The 24,444-nt window shown below is 40.7% G+C and overlaps 1 protein-coding gene across 1 annotated transcript in view; it reads left to right on the top strand.

Moving 5' to 3' along the window:
* Window positions 1-24,444, top strand: part of ATP10B (ATPase phospholipid transporting 10B (putative)) — a 55,380-nt gene that overhangs the window by 12,143 nt on the left and 18,793 nt on the right. The window contains exons 2-8 of the mRNA XM_075509482.1: window positions 187-391; window positions 4,597-4,682; window positions 8,221-8,327; window positions 11,832-11,963; window positions 14,756-14,883; window positions 16,012-16,264; window positions 17,182-17,417. Of these exons, the coding sequence (XP_075365597.1) occupies window positions 187-391; window positions 4,597-4,682; window positions 8,221-8,327; window positions 11,832-11,963; window positions 14,756-14,883; window positions 16,012-16,264; window positions 17,182-17,417 (1,147 nt within the window). The remainder of the gene's footprint in view (window positions 1-186; window positions 392-4,596; window positions 4,683-8,220; window positions 8,328-11,831; window positions 11,964-14,755; window positions 14,884-16,011; window positions 16,265-17,181; window positions 17,418-24,444) is intronic.

The raw sequence follows: 24,444 nt of genomic DNA, 5'->3' as shown, positions 1-24,444 counted from the left end.
GATATATGGTGAAGTGATACTATGAAAGTGTCTAAATCATTAATTTCTAGCTGTTGTGCTGTGTCTTTTAAAAAAAACAGAGCAATGTGCCGCCACCACCCGTTTTATTTTTTTGAAGGCCCACTAACCAGGAGGCCTGCCTTCCTAATGTCACTAGTCACCCATGGCATGTTTTTAATGTAACAGGGAAGAACGTGCTTACGTTGAGAAATGCTGGAAAGATGTCCGAGTGGGGGATTTTGTGCAGCTGCAGTGTAATGAGACCATCCCAGCCGATATCCTACTGTTGTACTCCTCTGATCAGAATGGGATCTGTCACTTGGAAACTGCCAATCTCGATGGGGAGACCAACCTTAAACAACGACAAGTCGTGATGGGGTTCTCCAGCCAGGTAAGTCTGCTGAAAATGAATCCCATGCAGTGCAGGCTTAGTCTGGGCCCATTTGTACACCAGCTCCAGACACGAAGTGCACCAGTTCTGACGGGCTGGTTGTGCTGGTACAGCTATGAAAGCACTTTGCTGTTGGAGCTAACACCCTGTACAGAAAGCAGCAGTTTGTCCCTAAAGATTTTTGTTATTCTGGCACAGGGGTGGCTGTATAAAAAGGAAGATTATCTCAGACAGTAGTTGTTTGCAGGACACTGCATCAGCAGATGCTTAAGCAAGAACACACAGCACCACCGTTCAGGACTGCAGCAAGTCTTTCCTACGTAGAAGCCATCTGTACCCCCCAGGTTGTCACGGCACACAGCACATCCCAAAGCAAAGCCACTACTACTGAGTGAATTATTTCTGCATGGAAATTGGAAGATGGCTCATGGCCCCCCTTCCAAATTGGCTGGGGGCTTCCTTATGGCTTTTGCTTCCCTGTTGCAGCTGACACACCATTGCTCATTTGCTAGGCAGGTACACATATGGCAGTTCAACTAGGAATTGTTCTAAGGCACACTAAGTTGTAATGAAATAATGGAGTCTTTTCTAGCAGTATAAAAAGCAACTGAATAGGAACACAAGGTAAATTAAAATGCAAAAAGTTAAGTAAAACTGATATGTTTGACATCAGTTTGATTGTTAGCAGAGATTCAATCTGAATGCTTAAAATCACAGGGGTTTTTTCATAGGCCATATCATTGCCTTTTTACAAACACAACTGCTATATTCTCTTGACTCATGTTTAATAAACCTGAAGCAAACAAGAAAATAAGACTTAGGGAGTCGTTAGGTTTTGTGCTGGTTTCGTCTGGGATAGAGTTAATTTTCTTCGCAGTAGCTAGTATGGGGCTATGTTTTGGATTTGTACTGGAAACAGTGTTGATAGCACAGGGATGTTTTCGTTACTGCTGAGCAGTGCTTACACAGAGTCAAGGCCTTTTCTGCTCCTCACCCCACCCCACCAGCGAGTGGGCTGGGGGTGCACAAGAAGCTGGGAGGGGACACGGCTGGGACAGCTGACCCCAACTGACCAAAGGGATATCCCACACCATGTGACGTCATGCTCAGCATAGAAAGCTGGGGAAGAAGAAGGAAGGGGGGGACATTTGGAGTGATGGCGTTTGTCTTCCCAAGTCACTGTTAGGCGTGATGGAGCCCTGCTTTCCTGGAGATGGCTGAACATTGCCTGCCCATGGGAAGGAGTGAATGAATTCCTTGTTTTGTTTTGCTTGTGTGCGCGGCTTTTGCTTTCCCTATTAAACTGTCTTCATCTCAACCAACAAGCTTTCTCAGTTTTACTCTTCCCATTCTCTCCCCCATCCCACCCAGGGGGGAGTGAGCACACAGCTGTGTGGTGCTTGGTTGCTGGCTAGGGTTAAACCACAATATATTTGTAAATATCTTTTCAAACATAGCAGGGCAGTTTTTCAAATAACACAGAACAAGTTTAAGGAGTTGTAGCATATGAAAAGGAATATTTTGTTCCATTGGAATCACTCCAGCAGACAGGAAATCCAAAAACCTGGCAGCTAATTCTAGGAATTACGTCCATTTATTTAGCCATTAGTAGCAGTGCCATTAGGAAGAGCTTTTGGGGTTATTGGTGGGTGGGACACAGCTGCCAGTGAGCAACCAGATTTATTAAATTAAAGTACACCATTTCCACGGCCAGTTGTGGTCAGGTACTGTACTCCAGTGTTACTTGCTCTTTGTTCAAATGGAAACCACTTTGCAAGCACAATTAAGGGTTTTCTCACATTGTGGATGCCATAGTATAAAGCTTACCTTTTCCAGTGCTTTTCAATGACGATTAGGGAGAATTTTTTTCCTGAGAAACACTGAAAATTTTTAATATGTAGTGATTTAGCAAAAAACAATAAAGTGGCTACTTAAATAGAAAAAATTAAAATGCTGCATTTGTGTCGCATAGCCATAGTTTACACATTAGGTTTTGTATTTTTGCTTTTAGAGGAAAACAGAGTGCTCTACTATCATACAAAATGCAAACTTTTGCCTCAGTCATGTATAATATGAGGAAGTCTTTCTTTAAATCAGAAAATCCCTGCATGCTGAATTATGCTTCAGACTGATCATTCATGGTTATTTTCTTCAGACTTTGAGCTGTTGTTTAGATAAACTGTATAACCAGAAGTGTTTATGCTTATGAAGTCTTGTTACATTGGCAGAGTGGAATGCAGTTCTGACTGTGGTGATAGCCAGTGCTCAAGAAAGTCAGAGCTTAAATAATCAACTATATTGCCCTGTTATTTTAACGAATTAGTGTAAACAGTACATTGGCTAAAAAAGCGAGTGTGCTAAATATCATATGTACAGGTTTTAGTGTGCCAACTTCTTCCTTGTTCTTTGAGCTTTGTTTAGTCCTGTGATTTATGTGCTGCATAAAACTTACTCAGATTTAATTGTGTCTATAAAGTGTGACTCTTTAAGGAGGGAGGACATACGTATGAACTGGGGTTAGTTCTTTGTTTTAGGATATGCTTAGGAATATTGAATTCACCTACCTGTAAAAGACTGAGAGGAAGGATTTTTTTTTTCCTTTTATGCCATTTTCTAACTTGAATTTTCAAATGTAAAATTCTTGTCATCAAAAGAAAAAATTTTGAGAGAAAAATCTTCCTTCTCTACCCCTTTCTAGCTAGAAGCCTATTAGGTTTCTTCATTAGTAATGAGCCCTTCAGGTGCATTTTGCATCTTCCTGTTCTCCTGTTGTACAAATATTTCTAGCACAACCAAATATGTACTGATTTTCCTGCTGAGTTTGCTGAGGTGAACAAGATTCAGCGGAGGCGAATGATGTCTCTTAAAAGAGATAATAAAAATATTCAGCCATGGGGGTCAGAAGGTATATAAAATGCCCTTATATTCATCAGGCTTTTATATTTCTTCCAACTTTTTTTTTTTAGATCAGATTCACTACTTGCTTGTACTTAGATATTATATATATATTTTTTTAAAAAAAATAATATATGTATAGCTCAGAGAAAAAAAAACAGGAGAGAAAATAATGCAACAATTAAAGTACAGTGAAGAAAAAATTGAGACTTGAGGACTGGCAGTGTAAGGAATTCCTCTTGCAGTCTGGCAAAGTTTTTGTGAATTCCAATGAAGGATTCCCAGGATTTCCAGTTTCTGAAGGAGTCTAATTTCTGGAAGTCTCTCTTGCTGTAGAAAAAGGTAGGGAGGCCCAGCAGCAGGCTTGATTTCCAGCTTTCCTAATGGGAGGAGTTTGGATTAAAGTGAGTTTCAGTTCTTTCAAAGATTTATGGCACAGCAATAATGATTCTCTTTCACATTTCTCACATCCCATTTTTATTACAGTTTCTTAATCTAAAATCAAAGTCTTGTGTATTTTTTTCAGTTAAGAAAATGACCCCACTTACGGCGGTCAAGTACCTCTCATGCTGTCTGCTTTCCGGACTGCTTCATGCACTCCAAAACCCAAGCCTGCTTCCTTGAACACAGGGGAAATCAAACAAAATTGTGTGTCTTAGTTCAGCTCCAAGCTCTTTTTGAGTGAGCACTTAGCCTGAAAAGCTCTGTCTTGTTTTGTCTCTCCCAGCAGTTTGAACTTATTCTACTGTCTTCCCTCTTTTGGTTTTTTGTTCATTTTGGGGTTTGGGGTTTTTTTGCTATTAGTCTTGCTTTTAGTCTTATTCGCACGTGATACATTTGTTCAGATGTGTGGGCTCTTATTTTATGATTATACTATCCTGGCCAGTAACGTAACTCTTCTAACATATTTCAAAATCCTGATAAATCTTGAAATTATTTTCATTTGAGCTTGCTTTTGGTCGAGGGCTGGTTTTGTTTCATAAATAATTTGAACTATTTGTTACATTCACTTCAAATGAAGACAGATGTTTTCACTAATTGGCATCTGTGATGTTGTGTCCAATACACAACATTTTCTTCATTTAATTTAACCAGTTGTTAACCCAAGAGAGGAAAATCTCAGATCTTTACGCAGCCCCTCCAGAGCTTTGCTTCAGGCTGAATGAGCTAAACTCCCTCTGCCTCTCCCCATAGGGAAAATGCTCCAGCCCCCAACTATGATGGTGGCCTATATTTAGCTGCTCTTAGTGTTTAGCATTTCAAGTACTCATTGGATTTGACACTCATTCTCAGTGTGTTTCCTCTTGCAGAATACTTTGTTTGAACCCGAATTTTTCCAAAACACCATCATCTGTGAAATGCCTAACAATGATCTCAATAAATTCAAAGGGTACATGTAAGTATTTGTTATCCATAAATGCATTTTGTATCTGAAATTTAGTATTTCCCTTGGAGGAACTGGATGGAAGGAACGTATTTTGCAGAAATTGATGGATGTCACTATTATCTATTCCTGGATTCAGAAGTCACTATAAGATGTAGACTGGAATCTGTGCTTTGAGGCAAGGCAGGACCAAGGCTTGACACTGAATTTGCAGTTGTTTCATACAAACTGTTCTCCCAAGACTTCACCCCTTTTCAGAATTCAGACATAGGCTTGTTTACATCTGACCTGAGGGTTAGGCTAGGCTAGGTTTTAAATATAAATCCTTCCTGAAGTTTAAAGATATTCAGCTGCATGGCTTTACTTTCTTCATACTTGCAGCCACAGGGAGAAGGTATCCAGGATCTAACAAACACATGTGATTTTCTTCTAACAGCTAGAAAAAGCAAGCAAGAAAAATCCTAATGAACCAATGTGTTAGACTAGTATAAAAAAAGTGTTTTGTTTTGTTTTTTTTAGTGTAAACCTATGTATGTGAGCAAAAAGCCACATCCTCTGTTCATGTTCTTTCTTCATTAAATAATTCTGGCACAGGCATAGCAGGGAAATCTATACTAGCAGATTTAAGCCCATTCCCTGGCTATAAGGCCAATTTGTATGGCATGGCTCATTGTCTCGTCCCACTCGGTGGGTTGCGAGAGGGGTGAATCTTTTCGATTCCCCGACGGTTTGAGTACCGACAAAAGCCAATCTCTGCTCAGCAGAGACGCATGGTCGGTAGAGTCACGACAATGACTCAGAAGAACAGTCTGGCCAGCAACTTTATTAACTGGCGAATTCCACAAACGGACGAACTTAACAAACTGGCGAGCTCAACGAACGAACACAGGCGATTTGGCAATAGAGCTATTGTCCGGGCAACCCATCACAATTTATCCCAAACCTGCATATATTGGAAGAGCAGAGGAAGAGAGAAGCGAGAAAAGGAAAGGAGAAGAGAGGAGGAAAGAGAAAGAAAAAGTGTCACCACCCTTGGATCCCGCCATGACGATGACAGACGTGGCAATGCTCCAGTGGTGGGCGCGCGCGCACTTCCCGGGGCGGGGGGGGGGGGGTAATGTCTTTTATAAGCTAATCCCCACCTCCAGGTACGCCCCTTCAGGACTTACATGGTTCTTGTTCTAGAAAGTTCTCAATCTTCTGCGCAGGCGCTGGGGGAGGGGGGTGGTCGCGAGGGGTCTCTCAGGCGGTTGCAAGCCCCTTCCTCAGATCAGCTCTGTGTCACCTCTGGCCATACGTGGTAAGGTCTGGCAGAACCCACAACCACACGTCCTCCAACGTGCTCTCCACGTCCCGCACGTCCCGCTCTCGCTCTCCCCCACCCCGTGCTCGCCGGCCTGCCGTGGCCATGCAAATAGTGCCTCAAGTCGCCACGCAAATAAATAGTGCCTCAAGTCGCCACAATGTTTGAGACGTTAACTCTTTCAGTCTCTCACACTCATGCTCTAAAATTCCCTTACCCTCCAATACAGGGCAGCTGTTTCCCAAGGCCCTCTTCAGAGCGGTCATTAGTCCACACAGATTCCCACACCACACCAGAGAATTGTCCGAAATACCAAATGCATGCCCCACATTACACAAATAATTTAACTGTATGAATGTGCCAGCGTCCCTATCCATGCTCTGCCTTTGTTAAGTGTATTAATAGCTAAAGTAGGAGTTAATGTCTCTGCAAGAATGCAGTGAGAGTGTTCCACCTGGAGTAGCTGCAAATGGCCAGACCTTCTGACGTGAGTAAACCAAAGGGTTCTCGCCCATTAGCGCTGATTGTGCTTAATCTGGTCTTGAGAATTTATGCCCTGTAAGAATTATGCCTCTAATAGCAATGCCATTTCCCCTCTACTGTGATACCTTAAAAGGGAAAAACAGGTCAAGTTTGTATTGATCGCCAGCTGTGGTTGCTGGCTTTGAGGACCGCTGGGTGTAATCTAAATTGAAACAATCCTTCCAATTAACCTGCTGTAAAATGGCACAAGAGCACTGAGATTATAGAAATGTAGGTGATATGTCACACAAAAACACGCACAAATACACACCCAGGACTGGCTTCAAAATCTTCAATCTCTTGAAAGTCTCTAACAGAAATCTCTTTTGGAAATGCCTATTATCTCACCTGCTTGGTGGAATATGGAGTTAACTGCCTTTCTCTCCCCGCTTCAGGGGTAGGTGAAAGAACTTGCCAGTGAAAATTATTTACTAACAGATGGTGGAGTTTCTGTCTTTGGTCTTTGAGCTATTTTGTAAACACAAATTAATTGGAGCAGGTTACATTTTTCTCCAAGAACCCTTAATAAATTATTGAGGCTCTGTTGCCTTGCTGTTAAACGGTAGCAGTACTCTCTGTTAAAAATGATAAGAAAGAACTTAGTGACATCCATCTAACATGCCTGACCACAGCAAATTCTGCTCAAGGGGATGAAAGAAGGCTGCTATTGAATGACTTCACCAAGGCTGAATCTAGATTCCCAGAAAAACAGGTTTCTGGCATTATTTTTTACAATTCTACCAGCTGTAGGTTGTTGATACCTAAACCTTTTACTTGTATAGTTTGATGTCATGTAATTACGTGCAGCTGCACACAGACATAGGACTGTACTTAGCCCTGAGATAGCACCTAACCTTGCCTTCCATTTAAGTGATGCTGCAGTTTACTGGTAAATGCAATGCCAACTATCAAGTAGAAAGTAGCAAAAGATACATATTCTAGAAAAAAATCTTTTCTTATGCTGATATTTGCATAACAAAACCAGATGGAGTGACTAAAGTGAAAAATCTCAGCTTTGGTAAAGATCTCAGGAGGAGCCTACCAGAGTATATAATAAAAACTGTAAGCAAAAGTAGTTTTATGCTTTCATTTTCAGAGGCAAGTAACAAATTGCCTGCCTGATGGAGCACTGACCTTATAATTTCCATTAAGTTTTCATCGGTCTGTTCTGCTAGCAGAAGGATCTGGTGTGTGATGGGACATCTTCAGGCAGGATGAGAAGTCTTCCATCCAGTGTGAGAGTGAGGAAGAGAGCCTCAGCCTGGAGACTCTTCAAGCAAACTGAGGTTCACAAAGATGAGAAGCCCTTTGGTGGCTGACACTCAGACAGAGGCTCTTGCAGGGTGCAGATGTATTCATCTGAACCTCTACCAGCAGGCCAACCCTGCTTAGCTTTCTAAAATAATTTCCTCTGAATGAAGTCACATAATGTATCTTGGCTTCATTTATGAGATACTGAATCTTCCAGATAAGGTACCGAGTGAAAGCCAAACTTGCTTCATATTGACATCATGATACACACCATGCAAGCAGTCTTTAAGAGATACTTGGACTTCTCTGTAACTTCTTACTAGAGTCCTTATTGAAGTTGAGTGCAATGCAAGCAAAATAGGGCCTTCACAGTTCCTTGATTTCAACTTGAAACAGACATGCACACAAAAATTTTGTTTAATACTATATTAAAACAGAAAAAGGCATTGCTTTATTTTATTTTCTTTCTTCTAGGGAGCAGCCAAATCATGAACGGATTGGTTTTAACATTGAAAGCCTCTTGCTTCGTGGATGTACAATCAGAAATACTGAAGCTGCAATAGGAATTGTTATATATGCAGGTAAGATGTACTTTCTATCTAGGTAAACATAGAATTTCCCTGTAAATATCCTTAAGTAAATATGTGTAGTCTAATATTGCACCACAATTTGACATTTTGTTTTAAGAACTGGTAGCGCATAGGAAAATTACGTAACTTTCTGAAGTAAAGGTATTATCCATCTCCAAAGCCAGCAAGTCCTGCACTGGATCTCTGGCAAGTGACACTACCCTTGTGTATGTCAAATATCTTGCTGTCTTTCTGATATCTTGCAAAAATATCCAGACAAGTAAAAAATTGCTAAGGTGAGTTTAACTCTCAGCTGTGCAGCTCTGATTATAATACTAATTCCATCTGGCATAAAATCTACATGGCTGCCCTAAGGGAGATCTCACTGGCTCCTCAGGGTAGAAACTGATGTAGCTGAAGATCTACCCAGAAAAAAAAACCATAAAACAATCATTACAAAGCCAAGCTGTGCCAGTGCCAGCACACAGGAGGCAGTGAGAACTGCAGCTGGAGGTGACAGAAGAGGCGGCAGCAGCAGCACAGGTCTGTGTTGACACAGACGTAGTGTGTCCATGCAACCGTGAATTTCATGCATTAGAGAAATGAACCAAGCAATACAGTGTCAGTGTCCAGATCAAATGCTGCAGTGCCAGGTTCAGCAGTGGGTCAGCTCATCTTTTTCTCAGTATCTTTTATCTCTGGAGTGTTACCACTGCTTTTACTCAGTGAGCATGATTTCTCATTGGCTTTGCCAGCTGTGCCCTCTTCTGCTTCAGAAAGACTGTATCAGCTACCCTCTTTATTTGTAGATTAAGCAAAAGTCAATTTAAACACAACATTTAATCCCATTATTGGTTATTTTTATCTTTCCAGTAGAGTCATGTCACCTGTTTTATGTCTAATCAGCAACAAGGGGTTCAAGGCTGAGCCACCTAAGAGAAAATAGAAGTCACCATCTTTGCAAGAGTCATTTATCTTAGTCTCCACAATCCAGACTATTTTACCTGACAACTGACCATTTTGTTTCACTACTGCAGAAGTGGACTCTAAATGACTATAGTCCCATATGTTTCCAAAGTATCCTTTACTTTGTGGGTCTTTCATAGCCTGTCTCTCTGAGCACCACATGTAAGGATGGTGCCTACCAGACAGAGGAGGAGAGCCAGAGCCAAACTCATCACTCATTTTTTGGAAGTAACTACTGTATAAAAAACTCTGTAGGGATCATTCCCTTTAGAATTGGAGTAAGTTGTCTTCCCTTCTCCTGTTAGGATTCCTATTTTTCTTCTCTTTAGTCAAGATTTCCCAGTATGTTCCTTTGACCACCAGCACAGATCCTAATGTGGATCTCTGTTAATGTTGCTCAAGCTGCTAGTAGCAAAGGTTCGAGTTTTAAAGTCATTCTCAAGATATGTTGTCTTTGATCTGAGTAAGTTTTCAATTCAATTTCCTACTGACATCTTATTGTTAATGTCAGTATAAAAGTTTATTCTTTTTCTTCTAAAATTAGACTCATTTGAGCCAGTACCAGCTTAATTTCTAGGGTTCTTTGACATTGATTATACTCTGACTTTTAATCATGGTCTGTGACCTTTTCTGAACAATCAAGATCAGTCACATAATAGGATGGCACGTTCTCCATTTTTATAACTCTATTACTCCTGAAACTTACTTTCTAATGGAAGCCTTTGTGAAGAGTACAGCCATCACTTAATGTGATTGTTTAGCCTGTGCAGTTCTCATCTGACCCAAATATGGTTATACTTTTCATGGCTACCCAAATGGTTCTACACAAAGCAATAGCGCTAATGCACAAAAACCTCATTACAGAGCAACAGCCAACATAGGTTTCTCATTTTGATAGGGACAACAGCAAGAATTACACGCTTTTCAAATAATAAAGTACTAGAATGAAGTTTTAGATAAACCCATCAGCATCCAGAAATAGAGAGAGAAGGTACTAGTGGGGTGGTAGGTGAGGTGCTGTGTTGCCCAGTGTATGAAACTGTGACGATTAGAAGAGAACAAAGTAGCTTATTCCTCTTATTTCTGATACTCTATTTCTTGTAAAGTGATATCTGTATTACAGATGTGTCCTTTTCCTGTTGGTCAGCTGAAGTGGAAGGGAATGATAGAGCTGATATTTTGAAAAAATTTCTTCCCATTTTCTTCTTTGAAACAAATCCATCAACATTTCCTTAAGGATTTTCTGGGAGGGATTAGAGGTTTTTGCCTTGTTTTGTTTTCAACACAAAATATTCTATTAAGCCTGACATAAAAGAAAAGTGAGGAACAAGATTCACACAGCAGCTGGAGGAACAGAATTGCGGGCAGCAGTACCCTCCTCTTCTGTGTAACTCGGTGGTTAGGGCATTTGTTCACCGAAGGGAAGACTTGGGGTTTGTTCTCAGTTCTGCCTGTATGGGAGTGAACATACATCTCCTGCTTCACAAGTTGTACCCTGAATACCTGACTGTGTGGAACGAGTGGGTATGTATCTAGACATGAGTTGGAAAGGAAGGAGCATTGGTAGTATAAGCTGGTCCCACCGACATAGCTCCAGGTTGTGTAAATAATTACATACTCCCTGGAACAGGAAGCCAAGAGTCCCAGCTCATGGGTGAATGTCCTGAACATAAGGCTGGACAGTAATTTTCTCTCTTGCTCTCTGCCTCAATTAATAACCTTTGATGTAAACCTGGAATCAATCCAGCAAGCATGATTGAATTGCACCTAACTTCCAGTTTTTGGTTCAAATCACTTCCTTAGAGAAAGCCAAAAGTTAGCTTGAAAAACAGTCCCTCTCACACACGTCATGCACGTACAAATGAAAACTAAATACAAGTCTTCAGGTCTGTATTTCTTCCTGGTCTGTATTTTCAGGGAAAAGGACTGTAGAAATAAACATAAAAGATACCATTTAATATAGCAACAGATGGTATCCAGATATCCCAACTGTGGAGCCACAGTTTAGATAATATTAATAGAATAGAAAAAGCAATTTCTGCTTCTTGGCTCCTTACAGCACTCCTCTTTTTCCATTACAAATATACCAGCTCAATTCTAATTCAGTAAGTTTTAAGGATTGGGGTTTTTTTTTATTTCTTGTCCTACTGTTTTGTTAGCACTTTACAACCACATAGTGAAAAACTAAATAACATTAGTGTTTTTCACTGCTGGATCTGACATGTTGGATTTTATTTAAGTCAATACATGAAATGTGTCTAGTGGCTTTTAAATAGCTGCTGAAAAATATTCAAATGTGGGTTTCAGGAATCTGTATAGCACCTAATCAAGTTGTTTGTAAAATCCAAAATATAACATTACTGTTCTTTTTCCTTTTATTCTCAAGAAGTTTTTGCTTTTGAAGGTTTATATAAACTTTGTGGTCCTACTGAATCTGCTGTCTTGCCATGAGCATCCTGCTCTCATTTTGAGAGAGAAATACTTTTTAAAAAAACCCAAAAACGTACAAAATATTACATGAACATGATGATATCCATTTGTGTTTTGAAGGTCATGAAACTAAGGCCATGCTAAATAACAATGGTCCTCGTTACAAGCGCAGCAAGATAGAGCGACGGATGAATATGGATATTTTCTTATGTGTGGGACTCCTGTTCGTGATGTGTCTTGTTGGAGCTGTAGGTATGAAGCACTGACAAAAATCTTCTTCTGTTTCATTGCTTTGTTTCTAAATGGTCGTTAAAACTGATCTTATAGACAGGAGTGAGATCTGATCTAGAGCTGAGTGCTCTTGGCGTCTTTAGGCTCTTTGGTCTTTCCAATAGACAAAAGTAAAATGGTAAATCTGAGAAATTCAGATGGAATAAAACTAATCCATGGCTATAAATGCTTCAGATAAGACCCATCTCCACTGTGGTAAAATATGTGTAAAGCAAGCAAGTGAAAGCCATTGGGTTATTGCATTACAGGAATCAGTACTTGCCAGTTGAGGTGTGCTTCCTGAGTGGATGTTTGTTCCTTGTGTATAACAACAAAAGTAAAATTATGTAGCTCATTTCAGTAACATCTTCCTCTGTTCAGGGGTGATGTCAGCCAGAGCTACCCAATTTATAACCCATGAGCTGCACATGACTATTTAATCCAGTTTACAGTCTCCACAGAATCACAGAATCATATAGGTTGGAAAAGACCTTCAAGATCATCAAGTCCAACTGTAAACGTAACACTACCAAGACCACCACTATACCATGTCCCTAAGCACCTCATCCAAACGTCTTTTAAATACCTCCAGGGATGACGACTCAACCACTTCCCTGGGCAGCCTGTTCCAATGCTTGATAACCCTTTCACTGAAGTAAAATTTCCTAATATCCAGTCTAAACCTCCCCTGGTGCAACTTGAGGCCATTTCCTAAATGGCCTAAATGTGAGGCCACAGCTACCTTCCTTCTCAAAAGCCCCTTTACAGCAGGCTGTGAGATGGATTAATTGTTTAGGCAGGAATAGCCTGCATTTTTCTGGGGGCCTTGCAGTGCCTACCTTCACGTGAGCACACTTGGATGTGGTAACTGGGGTTAGCTGACTAGAGTTTACTAGATTGCTAATCTCAAAAATGTCACCTTCACTGCATGTAAGCACCTGCTTGCCTTCCAGCTCTGATTGCGATGTGCCCAGGCAGGTCAGGATTAATATGATCTCCTAACCCCGAGGAAAGAGCCAAATTTTAAGCCCACTGACTTTTGAATGGGTTACTGCTTTAAAGAGATAACAGAGGCTTCCATGAGCGCTCTGTGTTCAAAGCCCCTTTTCTTTTTCATCTGTTCCATCTCGGTGATAACTGGCTTAGTGCTACTGCTCTGAATTAGTTCTGTAGCGACAAAGTCAAATTGTGTGTGACCCTGTCAAGTTTTCCTGAACCTGCCCTGGAGGCATGTGATGAGACACACCGGCCAGTCATCAGTGTAATACCATTAGAAGTAAGGGCCATCCAAAAAGATGAACAATTGAACTGACTTAATCACTTTTTTAATTTTGCTGCTTCATGTTGCAGTGGGCTTTTTTGGCACAGAAATGGGATTTCGGTTTGACAGCTGAGCTCTGTGTGAGGGAGAGAGAGACTTTCTTTTTATTGTTTCCTGGCTGCTGTTATGTAGATTTAGAGACTTGTCTTTGTCTAGTGTGTAGGGGCCCTTGAGTAATAAAGTCCTTTAATTCAAGGTTTAAAGTAGTCTCACATGAAAAAAATCAGCATTTAAAAGACAACTTTTCTGCTCTGGTTAAAAAATAAATAAATAAATAGAAAGTTCATAGTCTACGTGAAACGTGTAAAACAGTAACAAGTCCATTAGCTTTCATCCATTCAAAATGTCCTGTAGCTCTACCATGAGTTGTTGCTTTGCAACCTTGTCTGAATGGAGGGTTCTAGGAAGAAATATCACTGGTGGATTGGTTATCAGTATTTTTCCTGTACACAGTGAGAAATTGGGGTAAGAAGTGGCTTGTAGAGCATAGTTGTCCTTGCTCAGATGTGATCGTGGTCTCTAGCCACCAGAAAGTATTGCTGAAATAATTTGAATTCCTTTGGCAGCATTTTAGTAGGCAGATGCTGCAAAACAACTGCTTGCTTAATTGGTGCTAATAGAAGTTTTATCAGAGCTGGATATGAGAAGTGGGCTAATAGAGGTTTTTGGCAGGTAAAAGGCATCTGGAGCAATGATGCAATGAGGGAAACAGAGTCGTTTGTCCTAGCCCTGTGTGAAGTTTCTGATGCTGTAAATTTAGTAACATCCTTGAGCAAAGTTTATTTCAGTAAGGGCAGTATGAAAGGTGGTAAAGTAATTGTGATGGGATGTTGGTAAGTCCTGAACCGGAGGCTTTGTTGTAGTAGTGCAATAATATCTACTAATATTTAAGACACAGGGGAAGAAGCGGTTTTGGGGTATGACTTAATTTAAGGGAACGTAAAAATGAGCTGCCCAGACTGAATTATAGGGGGTTTGTCAACTCTAACAAAGACAGATGGAAATCAAGAATGGTCAAGAAGGATAAGAAAGATTTCAGTTTGTCTATGTAAAGGTTATAAGGTTTCTTTCTGTTAGAAAGAGCAATGGGAGTCTTCAGCACTGAAGATTTTTGAAGATAGGTGGTAGAGATGGAGTCCTCCAGCAGCAAGACGTAGAGTGAGGAGAGCTCTGAGCAGAGCTAGGAGCCCTGGGGAACACCTGCTGAAGGAGAGGTGAATAAAAATATCCATGACTGCTCATTTCTTACTAGCATATCCATTATGTGCATGTGCTACAGAGCTCTGCAGATACTTTGCATTCTCCAGTAGGTTTACAGCATTGCTTGGGGACTGTTGCTTTGGAAATGTTCTTTCTTTTCAATTATCATAGCAGTCCATATCTGCAAATTTCAGAAGCTTTGTCAATCACCTTCCTGCTCAGTGTATTTCAGTATTGTATATCATTCCTACAGGGCATGGCATTTGGACTGGAAACTTCTCAGAGCATCCACCTTATGACGTCCCAGATGAGAATGGCAATTTTCTGTCTCCAGTTCTTGCCGGCTTCTACATGTTCTTGACAATGATAATCCTGTTGCAGGTATAAGACAAAAAACTCTGTTACCTCCAAGGAAGAAGCTATTTAAAACTGCATATAATTACTAATGAACAATTAATATTAACTAATAGCTGTGCAGTACCTTCTTAATCCTATTTGAAAATTTTTCTAGGAGTGTTTCAAATTATCCAAGTGTGAAATAATGTATCTTCTTTTTTTCTTTTTTTTTTTTTAACTGCAGATTTTTCTTTCTTGCTGTTGAAATCCCACAAGGATATAGACAGGAAGGATGTGTATTATATCTTTAAATAACTCCAGAATAACTCCAGAACTCTAGTATATGCAATAAAGAGGATGTTTACATCCAAATGTCAGCTTTTTTTTTTCCTGCCTATGTCCAGAATTCCAAAATGAGGATGCCACTTAATATCTCAAGAAAACAGTGAAACAAAAATTGTCATTTTTGCCAGTGGGCAATAATAACTAGGTATCATTCAGATGGTTTAGGAAAGAAGCTGAATTAGAAATAGGATGCTTATATATATGAGTCTGATTAAGACTAATTGGGAGAGAATATTTTATGGGACAGGGGAAAAAATCACATTTATTTTTCAGATTTCTTGATGTAACTGCTGAGATTTAAGTGAACAGAATTTCTTTAATAAGAATGAAATGTGAAGATAACTTTCAGAGCTGCTCAGAGATTCCTTAGGGGGATTATTCTTCATTACTGAAACAGAATATTTGTGCATCTTAAGAATTCATTATTATTTCAGGGCAGGGAAGCTAGTGGGTGGGAAGTGTTGTGTGCAAAGCAATTGCTTGTGAAACTTTTTTACATTAAGAGTTAGTCTGTGCTAGTGCATCCTTTCAGAGTTTCAGGAGGGTAAGAGTAAGCATGCTCCTCAGTCCAGAAAATGTGCTTTGTAAGAGCATCCTCTGAAAGACCCAGGAATCTTGTCTTAAATTTGCCATTTATTGTCCCTGTTTATCCATTGCTGTTGTGTGCAGGATTTTTTTTCCCCTGAACTATTATTGTTCAGTCCTACACTATGTCTCTAGGAAGAACTGTTTCTCTGAAAATTGTTGGTATACCTGTGCCAGAACATTGCTGACAGAAAGCAATAAGACTTGCCTCACCCCTCACTGTGAACTTCATCTCTTTTTCAGGTTTTAATCCCCATTTCTCTTTATGTGTCCATTGAGTTAGTCAAGTTGGGCCAAGTCTTCTTAATTCACAGTGACATTGACCTGTATGATGAAGAAGCAGATTTGCCCATACAGTGCCGCGCCCTAAATATTACTGAAGATCTTGGACAAATCCAGTATATCTTCTCAGACAAAACAGGGACACTAACAGAAAACAAAATGGTATTCCGACGCTGTACTGTTGATGGAATTGAGTTTTCACATCAGGAAAATGGTGAGAGACACTTTTTTATACTTGCTTTTCTCTCTGAGCAACTACATGTTATTAATTTAAATATTAATATTTAAATCTACTGAGCCCTCTGACTGAATGTAGAGCTTTGTGGACTCGTCTCCATTTTGTGAGGGACGTCTGTTACAGAGATTCACGAAAGTGAAGGTGTTTTAAATGATTCAGAAGTCAGATGGAAAAGGTTTTGCCAGTTCCCTCTGCAGGCATCTCAGGCTTTGCCCTGCATTCAATACCCACTCGAGAGTGTAAAGAGAACATTTTCCCTTTCATTTCTAAATGAATGCCAGCCAACCTTTTATAAGCTCACAAACTGAGATTAGTTAGTAATTAAACTCAGTGGGCCCAAAAGTAATTACCATAGTCTTCTGTGTGATCTGAAAGGTACAGCTACACATTTTCTTGAGTCAACCGTAGCTGCAGTCCGTACCTGAAGTCTCTTGGCATTCAGTGCTCTGAATCTGGGGGTTTGATGCAGGCCCATTCTTGGTTGCTACTTTCTCTCTCTGCATAGTGCGAAGGATTTTTTTAAGCTGGCAAGCAGCTGCCAAAAAGGTGTTTGTGCTCTATGACTGAAAACATTAGCAAATTTATGAATTTCCATATTTCACTCTCCTGTTCCAGTCAACTACAAAGTGCAGCTAAAGAGACCAAGCATTAGCAGAAGTTTGTAAAAGTGACTAACCACCTTGAAAAAGAATTTTTGTTTTCTTGCAATAATAAACATTGGAGAGTGGGAGTTGCCAGAAACTGGAGTGGAGAGTGAAGGTTTTGTGGTGCTGGCTTTTGAGATGTCTTGGCTTTGGTTTAGTTTGTTTCAGTTTTTTAACTAACCAAGGAATTCCTCCTGAGCAATGCAAAAAACAGAACAAGAGGTGAGGTTTCATTTTCTCTTTTTACAGCCAGGCGCCTGGAAACTCACAAAGAGTTGGATTTAGATGATGAGGACTTCGCAAAACTTCAACACTTCACTCTTCCTCCCATGAATATTGAGAGACCAGCCACTTATAAGCAGAGGACCATGAGACCTTTAAGGAGGTGCCAGAGTGCTAGAGCTCATTTTCAGGGGCACACAAGGAACAGGTCACTCGGTCGTTGTGACAGCAACCAGTCTCAAGTGGCATTCAGCAGTACCATTGTGAGTACAAGCAGACTGAGCTAACACATTTTAAGGAGTTCTCCTTTCTGTTGGATTTTGTGATGGGAAGCCAACAGGTCGACAGGAGAAGTCCAAGACCTGGTGGAACTAAGAGAAGGAAGGGGGAGACAAAGCATTGGGTCCATGCTTAGAGTGCGCAGGTGCAGTCAGGGGGGAGCTAGGTGAGGGTTTGGGAATCTGGGTCCTTGTAGCAAAGACTGCAGCAGAAGAGTGGGGGCATGTCGTGGTTTAATGCCAGCTGACAACTAAGCCCCACACAGCCACTCACTCACTCCCCCTGGCTGGCATGAGGGAGAGAATTGGAAGGGTAAAGGTGAGAAAACTCATGGGTTTAGATAAAGACAGTTTAATAGGTAAAGCAAAAGCTGGGGCATGCAAGCAAAGCAAAGCAAGGAATTCATTCACTCCTTCCCATGGGCAGGCAGGTGTTCAGCCATCTCCAGGAAAGCAGGGCTCCATCACATGTAACAGTTACTTGGGAAGACAAACGCCATCACTCCGAACATCCCCCCCTTCCTCCTTCTTCCCCCAGCTTTCTATGCTGAGCATGATGCCATATGGTGTGGGATATCCCTTTGGTCAGTTGGGGTCAGCTGTCCCAGCCGTGTCCCCTCCCAGCCTACTCGCTGGTGGGGTGGGGTGAGAAGCAGAAACGGCCTTGACTCTGTGTAAGCACTGCTCAGCAGTAACGAAAACATTCCTGTGCTATCAACACTGTTTCCAGCACAAATCCAAAACATAGCCCCATACTAGCTACTGCGAAGAAAATTAACTCTATCCCAGCCAAAACCAGCACAGGGCACAAAGGTGAGTTATTGTGATAGTTGCTTGATAGGAGGAGGAGACATGAATTTGGGGTCCAAGGATTGAGGATGTGGTTCATAATAGCAAGAGGTACTTTGCACAAAGGGGAATGAGCTTTTTGTACTGTTCTGGTACACTAAAATGCCAAGGAAAGTGAGGTGGGGATTCTGGGCTGGGATTGCGCAAGAGGAGCTAGGGCCGTGAATCTGGGGCCTGGCTTAGCAGAAACAGGAGGTACAGGTCCTCCTAGGAGATGATGGTTAGGAAGAGTGTATGCGTCTGAAGTCTGAGTTTGAACATAGCTCAGAAAGCCACAAACTACTTCTGCTACTAGCACTGCAACAAATCGTCTCTGTTAAACACAGTTCAGCCACCCGGGCGCTGTGCATGCAGAACTGCCAAGCAGCACTCTCCAGAGCAGTTCTGGGAGTGAGTTAGTGTGTCAAAAGATAAATGTTGCATTTTTAAAGGCAAAAAAGCCCCAGCATTTCTCACAAAGACAATACAAATTAAGCCAAAAGGGCTTATCAGAATAAAGTCTTAAACCCCACAAGATGTCAAACTCTGCAAGATGCTGAAGAGCCTTGTCCCCCTTCAGTAGCTAGGTGGCCTCTGCCTCACCTCAAGTACTGACTTGGAAGTACACGTCTTCATTGCAATTCTAGGAAAATCTTAGACTCAGCTGAATTTTAGATCTGAAACTTCCCCAAATCTAACACAACCCAATTAAAGTCAGACTATTCTTTTCTTTTTGAAAATTTTTTAACACTTTTCAGAAAAGGCTTTTATGGACTCTAGGAGAAGGTTGAACACTTTCAAAATTAGAATTCCAATTAAAATTAAATGCCTGGAAAACCCTTCCAAATTTGGGTTTTTTTAAAAGATCTAATAAATACAGAATTCTCAGAACTTTATTTTCTGCAGTTATTCTTCTTGGCAAAGTAGTGTAAGTGCATTATAAGATCCTACTCGCCTCATTCAGTTCCTCTGTCATGTAGTATGTATCAGTCAGTACTCCTGCTCTTGGAATGTGGGGGGTTTGTCAGTTGTTATCCTAGCATTTTCCAGCCCAGTCCTCGTGGGACGTTGAGAACCTCTCCATGGGTTGTTGAGAGTCCATGGGTCATGACTTTTGAGAACCGCTTACGGATCATGACTTTCGAAGTGTGATAAAGGAATTTCATGCCAGTATATTTCCCCAAATATGTTTTTTACTGCCAGGCCTCTTTGCTTTCTTCTATAAACAAACTGCCATGTTACTTTTTTTTTTTCCCCACTGTAAAAGCAATATCTAAGGAACTAGTATCAGACATCTCCTTTGTAGAGGAAGATTAAGCTGCTGTCATGGAAATACCAGCCTTAGCTGCTAATAGGCATCACTCTATCTGGGTAAATCATTTAACCTCTATGACAAATATGAGGACACAATAAAAATGGAGACACTGAGTTATTGCCCAGAGGCTGTCCTCTATGTTGATATCCTTCAAATGATGCATAGTAGTATCTTTCTTTCCCAGCCAAGCCAATTCCCTATTAATAAAATAGGGATAGTAAAATTTTCTGTGTGTCTCTGGTTCCTGTCCTTTGGAACTTATATCACCTTGTGTGATGCATTTGTACTTTGCTACAAATCTGGAGCATCTTGAGTACTCCAGTTATACAGGTAGTATCGTGGGCCTGAGTGTATCTCAGTAGTCAAAGTTCTTAAGAAAAATCCATCTTTGAACAATGTGTGATTGAAGACACAAAGATTGCTATTTAACTTGATTAATTTAAGGCTTGCAGAGCCCTTCTGGATAAATGGCTCTGTTAAAATAAAAGTATTGAAGTATTCAGTGTCAGTCAATGATTGTCACACACAGTCCTCACTATGAGATTGTGAGACTCAGCTTCTTCAGATCAACAAGATGCAAGAGAAAAAAACCCCTGCTTTACATAATAATAAATGTAAAGTCCAAAGGCCAGTAGCTGGCATTGTACAATTTGTTGGTTTTGACTTTTTTCTTAATAAATGCCAAGTTTCCAAGGCTTGATGTGCCAGCCGCATGAAACTATTCAAGAAAACTGGTAGCCTCAGGTAACAGTAAAATTGAAGAACTTTGCACTGCTGAGAAGACACAGTGGTTTTTGGGTAAGGGTTAGTACAGCATCTGCTATGAGCACCTGCATGTCAGAACTGTTGCCAAGAAAAGCATTTTAAAGCAAGAGGACCGTTAACGTAATAGTATCCTACAAAATGTAAAGAGTTTAATTGGAAAGTAACTGTGCCAAACAAAAGATAACCATTTACAAATGTCAAACGTACATGTGAACAGTTTTTAAAGGAAAATTATCTATGCAGTGATCACCAAATTTACTTACTCTCAGTCAGCCTTACATGAATCAGTGATAAACAGGTTGCATATGGTATTTTAAGTGCATTTGTACAGTGGTAATTGATTGTGCCTGCAAATCAGCGTGTTTGAACTTTGTCTCAGTATTCTGAGCAGTTCTGCAATTAGGAAGCTCTGCAGCTACAGAATGTATTTCAGCCTGCCTGTTTGTGAGAGTGTTCTCTGCTTGACAAGTTTTGATGTTTTGCTGAAATCCGAGAAGCTCTTATCAATTAACATGTTCATCTCAGTGCGTCTCTGAGATAGAGATGAGGATGATGGGTTTTTCATGGTATTTGATAAAGTTAATTAAACTGGAGCCTGCAGATCCTAGAAGAATACCTGAATAGCATTGATCGTCTTTTCTGGAGTAAAAGTAATAAAGGTGTGATGCAGAGCCCAACTCCTAGGGCTTACCCTCTGGTTTTGTCCCTTCCAATATTTTTGCCCATAATCTTCATGATCCATGGCAGTTTGTGGAGTCTCCTTACATGCAATTTATGCAGTTCATCAGAAATGATGAACCCTTAGTCCAGTTATAGCTTCCAAAAATTCAATGGCAAAGTCTATCCAGCGGGAAGGAGCTTGACCAGGTCTTGGACAATGGAAAAGCAAATTCCTAGCTTATTGTCAGCAATCATATCACTTGCTACTCTTACTAAACATAAATACAAAGAGATAGACATCTACTAATTAACAGTTACACTTGGAAAATTAGAGACTGAGCTGAACAGATCTGTTTGAATGCAAATTCAAGCTATTCTGAAAACTTACAGCTGAGATTTGCTGCCAAGTCTATAGTGTTTGTATTGATACCATTAAAATGTGCAAAGTCTGTGTATGTCTTAGGTTTTATGTGGAATGGAAAGAATAACATTGTAGTCTTTACTTCAGAAGTCTCCCAGGATAAATATTGTGACTGATTGATTCATTTCATAAACATTTATGAGAAATCTGGAGGGGGACAGACATCACAGAATCACAGAATGGTTGAGGTGGGAAGGGGCCTCTGGAGGTCATCTGGTCCAACCCCCCTGCTCACCTACAGCCAGTTACCCAGGACCATGTCCAGACAGCTTTTTAATATCTCCAAGGATGGTGGCTCCACAACCTCTCTGGGCAACCTGTGCCAGTGCTCTGTCACCCTCACAGTAAAAAAGTGTTTCCTGATGTTCAGATGGAACCTTCTGTGTTTCAGTTTGTGCCCATTGCCTCTTGTCCTGTCACTGGACACCACTGAAATAGCGTGGCTCCGTCCTTTTTGCACCTCCATTCAGGTATTTATATACATTAATAAGATCCTCCCTCAGCCTTCTCTTCTCTGAGCTAAACAGTTGTGGTGCTCTCAACCTTTCCTCATATAAGAGACGCTCCAGACCCTTAATCATATTTGTGGCCCTTCGTTGGACTCTCTCCAGTATGTCCATGTCTCTCTTGTACTGGGGAGCCCAGAACTGGACACAGTACTCCAGGTGTGGTCTCACCAGTGCTGAGTACAGGGGTATGATCATCTCCATTGACATGGTCACAATACTTTGTCTAATGCAGCCCAGGATACCACTAGCCATCTTTGCTGCAAGGGCACACTACTGGCTCATGTTCAACTCTGTGTCCACCAGGACCCTCAGGTTCTTTTCTACCAAGCTGCTTTCAAGCTGGGTGGCCCCCAGCATATATTAGTGCCTGGGGTTGTTCCTCCCCAGGTGCAGGACGTTGTATTTTTCCTTGCTGAACTTCATGAGGTTCCTGTCAGCCCATTTCTCCAGCCTGTTGAGGTCCCTCTCGATGGCAGCACAACCCTCTGGTGTATCAGACACTCCTCCAATATTAAACAGGACTGGACCCATTACCGATCCCTGGGGTACGCCGCTAGTCACTGGCCTCCAACTAGACTTTGGACTGCTGGTCACCACCCTCTGGGCCGGGCCGTTCAACCAGTTTTCAGTCCACCTCACTGCCTGCTTATCCAGCCCATACATCAACAGCTTGTCTATGAGGATCTTACAGGGGACAGTGTCAAAGGCCTTACTGAAGTGCAGGTAGAAAATATCCTGTTCATGGACATGTCCATATCTCAAGTATCTAATGCAATGGGAAAAAGAACAGACTTACCTGTTCTTTCACTCCTCCTGTGAAAATAGAAACTGATTTTCCTCCTGCCTGTCTAGCCCTCTGGAGAGACAGCCTTCAGCCTGACTAGAGGACACCATCTCATTTTAGAACCTAGAAGGTGGCATTAGCCAACTTACTAGTTTGTTTGGGTACCTCAAAAGGAGACATTTCCAGTTATACTTTATTAATTTGGTTCCTTGTGGCTGCTGCAACTTCTCAGAGGGAAAAATAAAATAATGTATTATAAAACAACAGAGCTATGGTTGACAGAAGGACTTAAGGGAACTTTAAAAGAATAGGAAAAATATAAAATGATAAGCAAATTTGGAACAAGATAGAGCATTAACATTTACTCTGTCTACCTTTAGGTGTTCGTATGAATTAAGATCGTGACAACACATTTCCTTCTGGATTTAATAATTCCAATAAGTAGTGCCTTGCTATTAGAGGCATTTCATGAAGATTTCAATTGTCCTATTGTCATCAGATTTTAGTGCCATAAAGTAGAAGAAATGCTATCAAATTAATGAGGAAATCTTAAAACCTGAATGGCACTAGCCATTTTATAACATCCGCATTTTCACTAACAAAATTGCTAACAGTGAAAAGGTGGTACATTTAACTGATCATCATCATTAGTGCTGTTTTATTTCATTTTGGGTTTTTTTGTTTGTTTGCTTTTATATACGTTCAGGCTGGTCAATGAACAGACTTGTTTGTCTGAATTTTTATCTCCTGAAGTTCCATAAGGCTGGAAATTCAGGTCAGCCCTGTTTCCACTGAATGTGAGAAAGAAAATGAAAAAAACTTTTCTGATAAATATTGATTTTTGTATTTTTTTTGTTTTTAAAACCTGTCTCTGAGGCCATAAATGACCTGGCAATTTTCTCTTTTTCCAGAGGAAATTTTTGAGTTCAGAAAGTTTCTGCTGAAGTGGAATACCTACTAGTGCATTGTCATGAACTAGAGGCAGATATTGAGGATATAGATGCAAAAGAAATTGGGTAGGATGATGATAGATAGGAGAGGCTGAGATCCATGTGTAATAATTTGTGGTTCGTGAGGTTCATTCTGATTTTGGCAACACATGAGGAAATTATATTAATAGCTGGGCAAACAGTCAATGAGTTTCTAATCATTCATGTTTTGAACTTAATATAATTCCCAGCATAACTGTTTTGAGAATTGTGTCTGCACAGTTGTTCTTCATTGGGTCTGTCCAGTTCAGCTATTTGGGATTGCTATACATAGCAAGCACAGTATAGGCCACAGACACACAGTTACCCACAGTAACTGTCTGCTCCAGTACAATATTGTGAAAGGGTTTCTAAAGAATGACAGCTTTAACTTTTCAGCCTCTGACTCCTTTTAAGAGACCTGAGAAGATAACTAAAAATCAGGTTTGTCCTCAGTATGTATCAGTTTGCTAGAGAAAGGACCACATCTGTACTCAAAACATTTCCCCATACATGAAACAAAAAAGCATGAAAACACTGAGCCAGAGGAACCAGAGCCTCCTGCAGCAGAGGAAGTGAAAAACCTTGTTCCATCTTTGGATTTCAGTTGAGCTCTGTGCTGCAAAATGAGCAGTAGATTTATTTGCAATTATTAGGATGATTTAAGAACCGCTATTCACTTTAGCAAGCAGGAGTTACAATGCAACATATTCAGCTCAGCACAACACAGCCCTGAAGGTGGTTGCTTGACTTCTGTTGCAT

Source organism: Mycteria americana, chromosome 8 (assembly GCF_035582795.1).
Source record: "Mycteria americana isolate JAX WOST 10 ecotype Jacksonville Zoo and Gardens chromosome 8, USCA_MyAme_1.0, whole genome shotgun sequence".
Taxonomy (NCBI): Eukaryota; Metazoa; Chordata; class Aves; order Ciconiiformes; family Ciconiidae; genus Mycteria; species Mycteria americana.
The sequence above is the reverse complement of the archived record's forward strand: the minus strand, read 5'-3'. Positions and strand labels throughout refer to the sequence as shown.